The sequence below is a fragment of the Salmo salar genome, chromosome ssa03, assembly GCF_905237065.1.
Source record: "Salmo salar chromosome ssa03, Ssal_v3.1, whole genome shotgun sequence".
NCBI classification, from domain to species: domain Eukaryota; kingdom Metazoa; phylum Chordata; class Actinopteri; order Salmoniformes; family Salmonidae; genus Salmo; species Salmo salar.
The window spans coordinates 81,056,922-81,072,627 of record NC_059444.1 but is presented as its reverse complement, the minus strand read 5'-3'; the positions used below and the strand labels follow the sequence as shown (position 1 = coordinate 81,072,627).

Sequence of the window (15,706 nt, the reverse complement as noted above, 5' to 3'; positions counted from 1 at the left end):
TGACTATATACAACTCATCTTTATTTCTTGAAAATAACACAATATCAAAAGGTAAATTCTGTTATTATTAATACCAGTACAAAAATGTATCTGACAATGAATATACAGGACACAGCATGACGATGATGACGCTTGGAAGTTGAGGATTATAGTTTGAAACTGAAACACATAAAACCTTTAAACACCACATATTCCTGTTACTGGTTGATATCCAAGAAACGGAAGAAGAGAACATGAGAAAAGAAAGTGGGAGAAAGAGAGAGAACTAAGAGTTTAAGGAGGACTTTAGTTTCAGGGTGCAGTCTGATATAAAGAGACTTGATAACAATGAAATGTCTTCTGCTGTGGTGATTGGCACCAGCTAGCACATCAGTAATAGGACCAGGAGTTTTCCAGACCATTTGGCCTGACCAGGAAAAACTCAGGTCCCTGGTTATAGGCTATGGCGTATTATCCTGGTCAGGTCACATGGTCTGGAAAAACTCAGGGCCTTAATTGTCACTGTTGTCCTTCCAGTTTAAAAGCATGTGCTAGTGGACAGTCTCCAATAAATAAGAAGGCAATGGTGTTGTCCAAGGCACAGGGACATGGCACATAGCTAGGACCAGGAGTTTTTCCTAAACACAGGACTTGGGCAGTAGAAACTGATTAAGTGCTCTCGGCTCAGGACAACTACTACGTGTGGATGAGTGGTACAATTTTTATCATTCTAATGTGCATAAATACTATTTATTTTAAATCACTCTTTAAACATCTGTATATAAAAACACCCCAAAATGACATCTATTATTTGGAATTAAAAAAAGGCACTGAGGGCATTTGAAATCTATTTTCTGACAGTAACACCTGTATGACGACACAGCCATGTAAAAATAACCATTACCACAATAGGATGACGGACATGTATCGCTGTACTGTCATCAGCCCAAGGCTTAAAGCACTGGCTCCTCAATGATAAGAGAAACAACAGGAGAGTGTTCCCCTCACTCTGCATCATACACGTGTAGGACCAGGAGTTTCCTGACCATGTGACTTTACCAGGAAAAACTCATGGTCCTAGTTACAGTCTATAACTATGACTCAGAGAAGACCCTAGTTAGTCTATAACTACGACTCAGAGAAGACCCTAGTTACAGTCTATAACTATGACTCAGAGAAGACCCTAGTTACAGTCTATAACTATGACTCAGAGAAGACCCTAGTTACAGTCTATAACTATGACTCAGAGAAGACCCTAGTTACAGTCTATAACTATGACTCAGAGAAGACCCTAGTTACAGTCTATAACGACGACTCAGAGAAGACCCTAGTTACAGTCTATAACGACGACTCAGAGAAGACCCTAGTTACAGTCTATAACTATGACTCAGAGAAGACCCTAGTTACAGTCTATAACGACGACTCAGAGAAGACCCTAGTTACAGTCTATAACTACGACTCAGAGAAGACCCTAGTTACAGTCTATAACGACGACTCAGAGAAGACCCTAGTTACAGTCTATAACGACGACTCAGAGAAGACCCTAGTTACAGTCTATAACTATGACTCAGAGAAGACCCTAGTTACAGTCTATAACGACGACTCTGAGAACGTCCTAGTAACAGGCTGTTACAAGGGCTCAAGGGTTTTTCTGGTCAGTTCAAGTTATGGGGAAAAACTCCTGGCCCTACAGACGTGTCGACGATGTCCACTAGACTCAAAACCTCCAGTCCACCCCCGACATTATGTAACCCTGACATTATGCAATCCTGACCATTCCAACAGCATTATCAACTTCCATCACAATGAAACACTCCCCGTTCACCATCTTCAACTGACCCTTCTCGGACATCATCAAACAGAACTCTGACAAATTAATCAACTGCCATAGAATGAATAGATTTGATTTCTATGTGTCATACTTCTAAATACTTAGCTGAGTATCTGTCCTGTGCCACTGCTGCTGTCGCGATGGATCCAGCACCACAGTTCTGGGGCCGAGTGTATAAAGCATCTCAGAGTAGGAGTGCTGATCTAGGCTCAGGTCTCTCTGTCCATGTAATCTTTTATCTAAAAGGCAAAACTGATCCCAAATCAGCACTCCTACTCGGAATACAGTCTCTCAAGGCTAAACTACTCCCTCTCAAAGGGAACAGAAATAAACGTTGTAGAACCTTCAGATAGCAATCAAATTAACAATGTATTACAGGGGCTATACTAAAATGGATGAGAAATCAATATTTTACCCAAACAAAAGTTTGAGGGCACTTCTGTCACTGCTTGTATGTAATGGGCCTGATATCACAGTGCTATTTTGATAACCAACCAGACAGACGAGGGACCTAAAGAACGACAGAATAACTGAAAACACACAGATTAAGGTTGCAGTACATGAATAGTGTTTACTTAGCCTGGTTAAACCTGAATGAATGCAAGTGATAGCTAGCATTTACACACACACCCCGCTTCACTCTCTATGTAATGTAGACGTTAGTCAGAGAGACCAGGTTATCATCGAGGGGCAATGCATTGGCATCAACAGTCCATTCTATGTGTCTGTATTTGGCCACTTGGGGGCGCTAAGACTACGCTCCTCAGTCCCCCCAGTGTATGTCTTCTCCCTTCTGTATAAGGGTTTGGCATTGAGAGTGAATGGAGCGGAGAGAGGGATGGCAGGATAACGGGATGGAAGGATCGAAGCGGCTTCGGAGGGAAGTGAGGGCTCATGGGACTTGGTGGGCAGGGCTCTACATCTCATGGGAGGTATTGTGGTGTTTGGGGAGACCGTTAGCATGGGCGACGGCGGTGTTGTTTTCGTTGAGGCGGCGGACGCGGTACACCTCGTAGTGGATGCTGCTGGTGATGTCCTTGATGTTCTCCATGTGGGTCCTGACAGGGGAGAGACGGGGCTTGTTAGACATCAGCTGAGGTCAATATAAGGGGATGTAATGATAAATAACAGACTGATTTACAGACACAAACATACATACACAGACTGACAGACACATTGTTCAGAAACACATTATCATACTCATACACAACACACACGTATATATTTACCTAATCAGTAGATCCCGCAAATAGGCAAACTCACAATGAGCAATGTTCTCAACTGCAGAGAGAAGACACATGGTAAGCGCCTCACGAGGTCAAATCAGACACCAACACACACTGACGCAGTTCTCCACTACCCAACTACATAGAACTAGTGAAACCAGTGGAGAGAGAGAGAAAACTAGTGAAACCAGTGGGGAGAGAGAGAGAGAGAGAACTAGTGAAACCAGTGGGGAGAGAGAGAGAGAGAGAACTAGTGAAACCAGTGGGAGAGAGAGAGAGAGAGAGAGAAAACTAGTGAAACCAGTGGAGAGAGAGAGAGAGAGAGAGAGAGAGAGAAAACTAGTGAAACCAGTGGAGAGAGAGAGAGAGAGAACTAGTGAAACCAGTGGAGAGAGAGAGAGAAAGCTAGAGAGACCAGTGGAGAGAGAGAGAGAGAGAACTAGTGAAACCAGTGGAGAGAGAGAGAGAACTAGTGAAACCAGTGGAGAGAGAGAGAGAGAGAAAACTAGTGAAACCAGTGGAGAGAGAGAGAGAAAACTAGTGAAACCAGTGGAGAGAGAGAGAGGAAAACTAGTGAAACCAGTGGAGAGAGAGAGAGAAAAGTGAAACTGAGAGAGAGAGAGAGAAAACTAGTGAAACCAGTGGGGAGAGAGAGAGAGAGAGAACTAGTGAAACCAGTGGAGAGAGAGAGAGAGAGAACTAGTGAAACCAGTGGAGAGAGAGAGAGAGAGAAAACTAGTGAAACCAGTGGAGAGAGAGAGAGAGAAAACTAGTGAAACCAGTGGAGAGAGAGAGAGAGAGAGAGAGAGAGAGAGAGAGAGAGAACTAGTGAAAACAGTGGAGAGAGAGAGAGAACTAGTGAAAACAGTGAGAGAGAGAGAGAGAACTAGTGAAAACAGTGGAGAGAGAGAGAGAACTAGTGAAAACAGTGGAGAGAGAGAGAGAGAGTGGAGAGAGAGAGAGAACTAGTGAAAACAGTGAGAGAGAGAGAGAACTAGTGAGAACAGTGGAGAGAGAGAGAACTAGTGAGAACAGTGGAGAGAGAGAGAGAGAGAGAGAACTAGTGAGAACAGTGGAGAGAGAGAGAGAACTAGTGAAACCAGTGGAGAGAGAGAGAGAGAGGGAAAACTAGTGAAACCAGTGGAGAGAGAGAGAGACTAGTGAAAACAGTGGAGAGAGAGAGAGACTGAGAGAGAGAGAGAAAACTAGTGAAAACAATGGAGAGAGAGAGAGAGAACTAGTGAAACCAGTGGAGAGAGAGAGAGAGAAACTAGTGAAAACAGTGGAGAGAGAGAGAGAAACTAGTGAAAACAGTGAGAGAGAGAGAGAGAGAACTAGTGAAAACAGTGGAGAGAGAGAACTAGTGAAAACAGTGAGAGAGAGAACTAGTGAAAACAGTGAGAGAGAGAGAACTAGTGAAAACAGTGAGAGAGAGAGAACTAGTGAAAACAGTGAGAGAGAGAGAGAGAACTAGTGAAAACAGTGAGAGAGAGAGAAGAAAAGGAGAGAGAGAACTAGTGAAAACAGTGAGAGAGAGAGAACTAGTGAAAACAGTGAGAGAGAGAGAACTAGTGAAAACAGTGGAGAGAGAGAGAGAACTAGTGAAAACAGTGGAGAGAGAGAGAGAACTAGTGAAAACAGTGGAGAGAGAGAGAGAACTAGTGAAAACAGTGAGAGAGAGAGAGAACTAGTGAGAACAGTGGAGAGAGAGAGAACTAGTGAGAACAGTGGAGAGAGAGAGAGAACTAGTGAGAACAGTGGAGAGAGAGAGAACTAGTGAGAACAGTGGAGAGAGAGAGAGAACTAGTGAAACCAGTGGAGAGAGAGAGAGAGAGGGAAAACTAGTGAAACCAGTGGAGAGAGAGAGAGAACTAGTGAAAACAGTGGAGAGAGAGAGAGAACTAGTGAAAACAATGGAGAGAGAGAGAGAACTAGTGAAAACAATGGAGAGAGAGAGAGAGAACTAGTGAAAACAGTGGAGAGAGAGAGAGAACTAGTGAAAACAGTGGAGAGAGAGAGAGAACTAGTGAAAACAGTGGAGAGAGAGAGAGAACTAGTGAAAACAGTGAGAGAGAGAGAGAACTAGTGAAAACAGTGAGAGAGAGAGAGAACTAGTGAAAACAATGGAGAGAGAGAGAGAACTAGTGAAAACAATGGAGAGAGAGAGAGAGAACTAGTGAAAACAGTGGAGAGAGAGAGAGAACTAGTGAAAACAGTGGAGAGAGAGAGAGAGAACTAGTGAAAACAGTGGAGAGAGAGAGAGAACTAGTGAAAACAGTGAGAGAGAGAGAGAACTAGTGAAAACAGTGAGAGAGAGAGAGAACTAGTGAAAACAGTGAGAGAGAGAGAGAACTAGTGAAAACAGTGATAGAGAGAGAGAACTAGTGAAAACAGTGAGAGAGAGAGAGAACTAGTGAAAACAGTGAGAGAGAGAGAGAACTAGTGAAAACAGTGAGAGAGAGAGAACTAGTGAAAACAGTGAGAGAGAGAGAACTAGTGAAAACAGTGAGAGAGAGAACTAGTGAAAACAGTGAGAGAGAGAGAACTAGTGAAAACAGTGAGAGAGAGAGAACTAGTGAAAACACTGGAGAGAGAGAGAACTAGTGAAAACAGTGGAGAGAGAGAGAGAACTAGTGAAAACAGTGAGAGAGAGAGAGAGAACTAGTGAGAACAGTGGAGAGAGAGAGAACTAGTGAGAACAGTGGAGAGAGAGAGAGAACAGTGGAGAGAGAGAGAACTAGTGAGAACAGTAGAGAGAGAGAACTAGTGAAACCAGTGGAGAGAGAGAGAGAACTAGTGAAACCAGTGGAGAGAGAGAGAACTAGTGAAACCAGTGGAGAGAGAGAGAACTTGTGAAACCAGTGGAGAGAGAGAGAACTAGTGAGAACAGTGGAGAGAGAGAACTAGTGAAAACAGTGAGAGAGAGAGAACTAGTGAAAACAGTGAGAGAGAGAGAACTAGTGAGAACAGTGGAGAGAGAGAGAACTAGTGAAACCAGTGGAGAGAGAGAGAGAAGGACTAGTGAAACCAGTGGAGAGAGAGAGAGAACTAGTGAAAACAGTGGAGAGAGAGAGAGAACTAGTGAAAACAATGGAGAGAGAGAGAGAACTAGTGAAAACAATGGAGAGAGAGAGAACTAGTGAGAACTAGTGAAAACAGTGGAGAGAGAGAGAGAACTAGTGAAAACAGTGGAGAGAGAGAGAGAACTAGTGAAAACAGTGGAGAGAGAGAGAGAACTAGTGAAAACACTGGAGAGAGAGAGAGAGAACTAGTGAAAACAGTGGAGAGAGAGAGAGAACTAGTGAAAACAGTGGAGAGAGAGAGAGAACTAGTGAAAACAATGGAGAGAGAGAGAGAACTAGTGAAAACAATGGAGAGAGAGAGAGAGAGAACTAGTGAGAACAGTGGAGAGAGAGAGAGAACTAGTGAAAACAGTGGAGAGAGAGAGAGAAAACTAGTGAAACCAGTGGAGAGAGAGAGAGAACTAGTGAAAACAGTGAGAGAGAGAGAGAACTAGTGAAAACAATGGAGAGAGAGAGAGAACTAGTGAAAACAGTGAGAGAGAGAGAGAGAACTAGTGAAAACAGTGAGAGAGAGAGAACTAGTGAAAACAGTGAGAGAGAGAGAGAACTAGTGAAAACAGTGAGAGAGAGAGAGAACTAGTGAAAACAGTGAGAGAGAGAGAGAACTAGTGAAAACAGTGAGAGAGAGAGAACTAGTGAAAACAGTGAGAGAGAGAACTAGTGAAAACAGTGAGAGAGAGAGAACTAGTGAAAACACTGAGAGAGAGAGAACTAGTGAAAACACTGGAGAGAGAGAGAACTAGTGAAAACACTGGAGAGAGAGAGAACTAGTGAAAACAGTGGAGAGAGAGAGAGAACTAGTGAAAACAGTGAGAGAGAGAGAGAGAACTAGTGAGAACAGTGGAGAGAGAGAGAACTAGTGAGAACAGTGGAGAGAGAGAGAACAGTGGAGAGAGAGAGAACTAGTGAGAACAGTAGAGAGAGAGAACTAGTGAAACCAGTGGAGAGAGAGAGAGAACTAGTGAAACCAGTGGAGAGAGAGAGAACTAGTGAAACCAGTGGAGAGAGAGAGAACTTGTGAAACCAGTGGAGAGAGAGAGAACTAGTGAGACCAGTGGAGAGAGAGAACTAGTGAAACCAGTGGAGAGAGAGAGAACTTGTGAAACCAGTGGAGAGAGAGAGAACTAGTGAGAACAGTGGAGAGAGAGAACTAGTGAAACCAGTGGAGAGAGAGAGAACTAGTGAGAACAGTGGAGAGAGAACAGTGGAGAGAGAACTAGTGAGAACAGTGGAGAGAGAGAGAGAGAACTAGTTAATGCTGACTGCTGAACAAATTGTCTGTCTGTCTGACATGACACCGCCGGCCACTGGATGATGCGTGTCTGAATTATAGATAATATCACAGGTCTATAGGCCAACATCAGAACATGCCACTGCAGACACGCTAGGCTTCCTTTGCAGGAAATGAAGGTTTCCTTTAGGGAGGTTTTAATAGAAGTAGAGAAGTAGTCACCTGTCTCAGTCTGATGGGGATGTTATTAAATGCATGGTTGAAATTAGATCATTTGAAGTGTGTGATGATGACATTTTGAAATGGTTTGCATATAGTACTGGTCGTTATGCTGGAATTCACATCTACTACTGAGAGAGACAAGTGAACATCTATGGTTCTAGAAGTATTTGTACATATGCCAATAAAAGCCCCCAGACAACACCCCCACTGAGTTTTAGGATTAGGGGTGTATCTAGTTGTTGACCCCTGGTTCAGACCGATGCTAACTAGGTAACCAGGGGTGTGTGAGTGGAGCACAGTGGAAACCCTCTGAGACAATACGCCACCAGTCCAATGAGTGGCACTTTCAGTGGGGACGGATAGATCTCTACTGTAGCCTCCCCTCCACCCCTCTGTCACTATGAGACCAGAGGCCTGTACACACTGCAGCCTCTGTAGAGAGGTGTTACATGCTCTGCCTCCCTCTTCCACACACACACATTGTAGAGCGGTAGTCTCAGCCAGCTGTATGACACAGTCTGTGTCTCTGTCTGTCTGGGCTGGGGACGAGTGAATTCATCTGAGGACTACTCCTCCCCAAAGCTTCCTTTGTAAATTGGGAGGTGCGGGAACAAAAAGTGAGAGTGAGAGGGCAGTGACCTGGTGAGCTCTGAGGTATCGGAACATACAATATATATTTTTGTAAACTTTATTATAAAGCACTGAATGCATATCATCGTATTGCATCTGCATAGTGGCATAGACCAGTATAGTAGATGCACTTACAGAAGTTGCAAACATAGGGAAAATGTTGAGTAGCCTAGGGTCCGGGAAAAATATGGCCTTTTATAAACATATTTCATGCAATTCCATGTCAATTTACATAACTGGAGACTGTCAGAATCTTTTTTAATACCGCACAAATGATCGAAACGACAGGCTGTACTTTGACAGTGACTAACTGAGGATCTGATAGCAGTAAAAATCAATAGCTTAGGACTAGGTCTGTGGAGACACACATATTGTCCAATATGAGGAGGAAATTATAGTCCTAAAAATTATTTAGTTTCACTGACTCACCCAATGATGCATAGATCACTCACTGGTGATGGCCGATGCGCTGGTGCCAAAAGCCAAGCCTATCTCTCTTGTTTTACTTGGACAGATTAGAGCTCTTTTTAGCAGGAGCATTTTGCATTCCAACCTGTGTTTTTGCAGAGGGCTTGTTTTGTTTGCATGCTGTTTATTCACTTAGATTTGCAGCGTCTTCCCAACTGTACGTTATGCTTTGTTATTGGGCTACGCACAATCCACAGCTAGGCAATTTTTAAAAATAAGCTTTTCATCCTCTGTGGCTAAATTATAGGCCTTCTAATGGTGTAGTAGGCAGCAGAATTAACGAAGAGGGAACTCAAATGAACTTTGATCGGTTTTATTCAAATTTTTACATTGCAAAAAAAAAAGAAAATCATGCCACAAGAAGTACAGTCCAAAACGGAGAGGTGCCACACTGCTCCTCCCCCTCTACTCCTTCCGCTCATCTCCTCTGTCTTGTTAAGTCTTAACTGGCCGGTGTACATTAATCAAGAAAGGAAAACTAAAAGACCTCTTCATAACGTTAGCCTTCATACTGCTGAGGAGAGAGACTACTGCTCAAAGATAAAAATACAAAAAGTGCTAAAGCAAAAATGAGAAGATGGAGGAAGAGAAGAGAAGCAGGAGGCCATCTACCTTCTATGGTTCCCCACTTTGTCTTTCTTCCCAGAAGCCTCCTGCCGTTGACCTGGTACTCCTGGTCGCTGCCCACCACAGCAAACGGGATCATCTCCTACAGGACAGAAAGAACACAGAGACAGACAGGAGGAACAAAGAGACATACCATGAAGAGTCAAATAAACTGACATTTGATATATATTGCAGCAGAGGGACCTAACTGTAATTTAACCAGGTTATCAACATGGATCAACATGGACCCAACTGTAATTTAACCAGGTTATCAACATGGATCAACAGGGACCCAACTGTAATTTAACCAGGTTATCAACATGGATCAACATGGACCCAACTGTAATTAAACCAGGTTATCAACATGGATCAACATGGACCCAACTGTAAGTAAACCAGGTTATCAACATGGATCAACATGGACCCAACTGTAATTAAACCAGGTTATCAACATGGATCAACAGGGACCCAACTGTAATTTAACCAGGTTATCAACATGGATCTAACTGTAATTAAACCAGGTTATCAACATGGATCAACAGGGACCCAACTGTAATTTAACCAGGTTATCAACATGGATCAACAGGGACCCAACTGTAATTAAACCAGGTTATCAACATGGATCAACATGGACCCAACTGTAAGTAAACCAGGTTATCAACATGGACCCAACTGTAATTTAACCAGGTTATCAACATGGATCAACAGGGACCCAACTGTAATTAAACCAGTTTATCAACATGGATCAACAGGGACCCAACTGTAATTAAACCAGGTTATCAACAGGGATCAACAGGGACCCAAATGTAAATTAACCAGGTTATCAACCATGGACCCAACTGTAATTTAACCAGGTTATCAACATGGACCCAACTGTAATTTAACCAGGTTATCAACATGGATCAACATGGACCTAACTGTAATTAAACCAGGTTATCAACATGGATCAACAGGGACCCAACTGTAATTTAACCAGGTTATCAACATGGATCAACAGGGACCCAACTGTAAGTAAACCAGGTTATCAACATGGATCAACATGGACCCAACTGTAAGTAAACCAGGTTATCAACATGGATCAACAGGGACCCAACTGTAATTTAAGCAGGTTATCAACAGGGATCAACAGGGACCCAAATGTAAATTAACCAGGTTATCAACATGGACCCAACTGTAATTTAACCATGTTATCAACATGGACCCAACTGTAATTTAACCAGGTTATCAACATGGATCAACATGGACCCAACTGTAATTAAACCAGGTTATCAACATGGATCAACAGGGACCCAAATGTAAATTAACCAGGTTATCAACATGGATCAACAGGGACCTACTGTAACAGGGACGTAGCACAGATGAGTGGAGCTATAAACGGTAATGTGAGGGATTATGGCTAGGGGCAAGTGGGTAAAGATGTGGACAGATGTGTCAACTCAAATCACCCTGATCTTGTCATTAATCATCCGGTCCTCTGCATCCTCATCAAACTCCTTCTGGGGGTACACGTCGATCCCATTGGCACGTAGCTCTTCCCTGATCTGGGGACACAAAAACAATTCTGGGTGAGAGGTGAGTGTGAGACTGGCCCGGTAATGCAAACACATCCTCCCCACACAGAGGGCTTCCTTCTGGAGCTGAAGGAGCAGGGTTAGGGGGAGTGACCTCTATGAAGAGGGGAGAGGTTAGGGTAGCTCTGTGACTAGGGTGGAGACTGAAAAATTCATTGAAGTGTGTTTCTCATCCTCTTCTGTGGAAAAGCCCCAGTCCATGGGATGTTGCTTGCTGGTCCCTGAGCTGGTTAACTGACTCATTTAGTCAGTTCTACAGTGATAGTTTATTGTAAGCGGCCTTACAATAAAACACCTAGCCTGCTGGTCCCTGCTATAAAAAAGGTTGAGAAAAACGACAAATGCATTATACACCCTTGCAGAAACTTGAATACATGAATTAAAAATGTTATGGGAACACACAAGCAAAAGCCTAACAACCGCAATTAGCCAGACATGTCTGACAAATCCTTTGGATACATAACAGTATTTTGTGAGAAATCGAGACCATCTGCACACTGCGTTACCCACAGCTTTAGGTGGTGTTAACTTAAATCCCTTCACTAATCTCCTCCAAAATGTTCTGTTGAAACCAATGGCCCATCACTGTCAGTGTACACGTTTACAAACAAGCGCGCGCACACACACACACACACACACACACACACACACACACACACACACACACACACACACACACACACACACACACACACACACACACACACACACACACACACACACACACACACACACCTTAGGCTTTTTCTATCCGGTCGTACAGAGCTTCCCTAATGAGAGGGACACTGGTGTGGATCTGTGAGCATGGCTGCTATAATTGCCTTGAATTACTACAACAACCTCCCATTCCCCTACATCTACTACTACTACTACTATTACTACTGCTGCATCTACTACAACAACCTCCCATTCCCCTACATCTACTACATCTACTACAAATACTACAACAACCTCCCATTCCCCTACATCTACTACTACATCTACTACTAATACTACAACAACCTCCCATTCCCCTACATCTGCTACTACTGCATCTACTACTAATACTACAACAACCTCCCATTCCCCTACAACTACTACTACTGCTGCATCTACAACAACCTCCCATTCCCCTACATCTACTACTACATCTACTACTAATACTACAACAACCTCCCATTCCCCTACATCTACTATTAATACTACAACAACCTCCCATTCCCCTACATCTACTACTAATACTACAACACCTCCCATTCCCCTACATCTACATCTACTACTAATACTACAACAACCTCCCATTCCCCTACATCTACAACAACCTCCCATTCCCCTACATCTACTACAACAACCTCCCATACCCCTATATCTACTACTACTACTACTGCTGCATCTACAACAACCTCCCATTCCCCTACATCTACTACTAATACTACAACAACCTCCCATTCCCCTACATCTACTACTACTACTATTACTACTGCTGCATCTACAACAACCTCCCATTCCCCTACATCTACTACAACAACATCCCATTCCCCTACATCTACAACAACCTCTCATTCCCCTACATCTACAACAACCTCTCATTCCCCTACATCTACAACAACCTCTCATTCCCCTACATGTACTACTACATCTACAACAACCTCCCATTCCCCTACATCTACAACAACCTCCCATTCCCCTACATCTACTACTACATCTACAACAACCTCCCATTCCCCTACATCTACTACAACAACCTCCCATTCCCCTACATCTACTACAACCTCCCATTCCCCTACATCTACTACTACAACAACCTCCCATTCCCCTACAACAACCTCCCATTCCCCTACATCTACAACAACCTCTCATTCCCCTACATCTACTACTACTACTACATCTACAACAACCTACCATTCCCCTACATCTACTACTACAACAACCTCCCATTCCCTTACATCTACAACAACCTCCCATTCCCCTACATCTACTACAACAACCTCCCATTCCCCTACATCTACATCTACTACAACCTCCCATTCCCCTACATCTACTACTACATCTACAACAACCTCCCATTCATCTACTACTACAACAACCTCACATTCCCCTAAATCTACTACTACATCAACAACAACCTCCCATTCCCCTACATCTACTACTACATCTACAACAACCTCCCATTCCCCTACATCTACTACAACAACCTCCCATTCCCCTACATCTACTACAACCTCCCATTCCCCTACATCTACTACTACAACAACCTCCCATTCCCCTACAACAACCTCCCATTCCCCTACATCTACAACAACCTCTCATTCCCCTACATCTACTACTACTACTACATCTACAACAACCTACCATTCCCCTACATCTACTACTACAACAACCTCCCATTCCCTTACATCTACAACAACCTCCCATTCCCCTACATCTACTACAACAACCTCCCATTCCCCTACATCTACATCTACTACAACCTCCCATTCCCCTACATCTACTACTACATCTACAACAACCTCCCATTCATCTACTACTACAACAACCTCACATTCCCCTAAATCTACTACTACATCAACAACAACCTCCCATCCCCTACATCTACTACAACAACCTCCCATTCCCCTACATCTACAACAACCTCCCATTCCCCTACATCTACAACAACCTCTCATTCCCCTACATCTACTACATCTACAACAACCTCCCATTCCCCTACATCTACTACAACAACCTCCCATTCCCCTACATCTACTACAACCTCCCATTCCCCTACATCTACAACAACCTCTCATTCCCCTACATCTACAACAACCTCACATTCCCCTAAATCTACTACTACATCAACAACAACCTCCCATCCCCTACATCTACTACAACAACCTCCCATTCCCCTACATCTACAACAACCTCTCATTCCCCTACATCTACAACAACCTCACATTCCCCTAAATCTACTACTACATCAACAACAACCTCCCATCCCCTACATCTACTACAACAACCTCCCATTCCCCTACATCTACAACAACCTCCCATTCCCCTACATCTACAACAACCTCTCATTCCCCTACATCTACTACATCTACAACAACCTCCCATTCCCCTACATCTACTACAACAACCTCCCATTCCCCTACATCTACTACAACCTCCCATTCCCCTACATCTACAACAACCTCCCATTCCCCTACAACAACCTCCCATTCCCCTACATCTACAACAACCTCTCATTCCCCTACATCTACTACATCTACAACAACCTCCCATTCCCCTACATCTACTACTACAACAACCTCCCATTCCCTTACATCTACAACAACCTCCCATTCCCCTACATCTACTACAACAACCTCCCATTCCCCTACATCTACATCTACTACAACCTCCCATTCCCCTACATCTACTACTACATCTACAACAACCTCCCATTCATCTACTACTACAACAACCTCCCATTCCCCTACATCTACAACAACCTCCCATCCCCTACATCTACTACAACAACCTCCCATTCCCCTACATCTACTACAACAACCTCCCATTCCCCTACATCTACAACAACCTCTCATTCCCCTACATCTACTACATCTACAACAACCTCCCATTCCCCTACATCTACAACAACCTCCCATTCCCCTACATCTACTACAACCTCCCATTCCCCTACCTCTACTACTACAACAACCTCCCATTCCCCTACATCTACTACTACTACTATTACTACTGCTGCATCTACAACAACCTCCCATTCCCCTACATCTACTGCTGCATCTACAACAACCTCCCATTCCCCTGCATCTACTACAACAACCTCCCATTCCCCTACTACAACAACCTCCCATTCCCCTACATCTACTACTACTACTATTACTACTGCTGCATCTACAACAACCTCCCATTCCCCTGCATCTACTACAACAACCTCCCATTCCCCTACTACAACAACCTCCCATTCCCCTACATCTACAACAACCTCTCATTCCCCTACATCTACAACAACCTCTCATTCCCCTACATCTACAACAACCTCTCATTCCCCTACATCTACAACAACCTCTCATTCCCCAACATCTACAACAACCTCTCATTCCCCTACATGTACTACTACATCTACAACAACCTCCCATTCCCCTACATCTACAACAACCTCCCATTCCCCTACATCTACTACTACATCTACAACAACCTCCCATTCCCCTACATCTACTACAACAACCCCCCATTCCCCTACATCTACTACAACCTCCCATTCCCCTACATCTACTACTACAACAACCTCCCATTCCCCTACAACAACCTCCCATTCACCTACATCTACAACAACCTCTCATTCCCCTACATCTACTACTACTACTACATCTACAACAACCTCCCATTCCCCTACATCTACTACTACAACAACCTCCCATTCCCTTACATCTACAACAACCTCCCATTCCCCTACATCTACTACAACAACCTCCCATTCCCCTACATCTACATCTACTACAACCTCCCATTCCCCTACATCTACTACTACATCTACAACAACCTCCCATTCCCCTACATCTACAACAACCTCCCATTCCCCTACATCTACAACAACCTCTCATTCCCCTACATCTACTACATCTACAACAACCTCCCATTCCCCTACATCTACAACAACCTCCCATTCCCCTACATCTACTACAACCTCCCATTCCCCTACATCTACTACAACCTCCCATTCCCCTACCTCTACTACTACAACAACCTCCCATTCCCCTACATCTACAACAACCTCCCATTCCCCTACCTCTACTACTACTGCTGCATCTACTACTAATACTACAACAACCTCCCATTCCCCTACATCTACTACTACTACAACAACCTCCCATTCCCCTACCTCTACTACTACTACT

General features: G+C 43.7%; 2 protein-coding genes across 9 annotated transcripts in view; both read right to left on the bottom strand.

Moving 5' to 3' along the window:
• The window catches only part of LOC106606602 (septin-9), a 157,842-nt gene continuing 142,136 nt past the window's right edge, over window positions 1-15,706 (bottom strand). For all 7 annotated transcript variants that reach the window (XM_014202917.2, XM_045715576.1, XM_014202919.2 and 4 more), the window contains 4 exons: window positions 10,722-10,817; window positions 9,283-9,379; window positions 3,040-3,091; window positions 1-2,868 (listed from right to left, as the gene is read on the bottom strand). In XM_014202917.2, coding sequence (XP_014058392.1) covers window positions 2,727-2,868; window positions 3,040-3,091; window positions 9,283-9,379; window positions 10,722-10,817 — 387 coding nt within the window. In that variant the 3' untranslated portion in view covers window positions 1-2,726. The remainder of the gene's footprint in view (window positions 2,869-3,039; window positions 3,092-9,282; window positions 9,380-10,721; window positions 10,818-15,706) is intronic.
• LOC123741731 (keratin-associated protein 5-5-like) lies at window positions 10,826-15,613 on the bottom strand. 2 transcript variants are annotated; one of them, XM_045715578.1, is made up of 2 exons: window positions 14,602-15,613; window positions 10,826-14,562 (listed from the first exon to the last, which is right to left on the bottom strand). In XM_045715578.1, exon 2 carries the CDS (start codon window positions 12,891-12,893, stop codon window positions 11,595-11,597), a length of 1,299 nt encoding a protein of 432 aa, XP_045571534.1. In that variant the 5' UTR covers window positions 12,894-14,562; window positions 14,602-15,613; the 3' UTR covers window positions 10,826-11,594. The 2 variants fall into 2 exon arrangements, with proteins under 2 accessions (XP_045571534.1, XP_045571535.1); XM_045715579.1 differs by having other exon boundaries at window positions 11,970-14,562; window positions 14,602-15,610.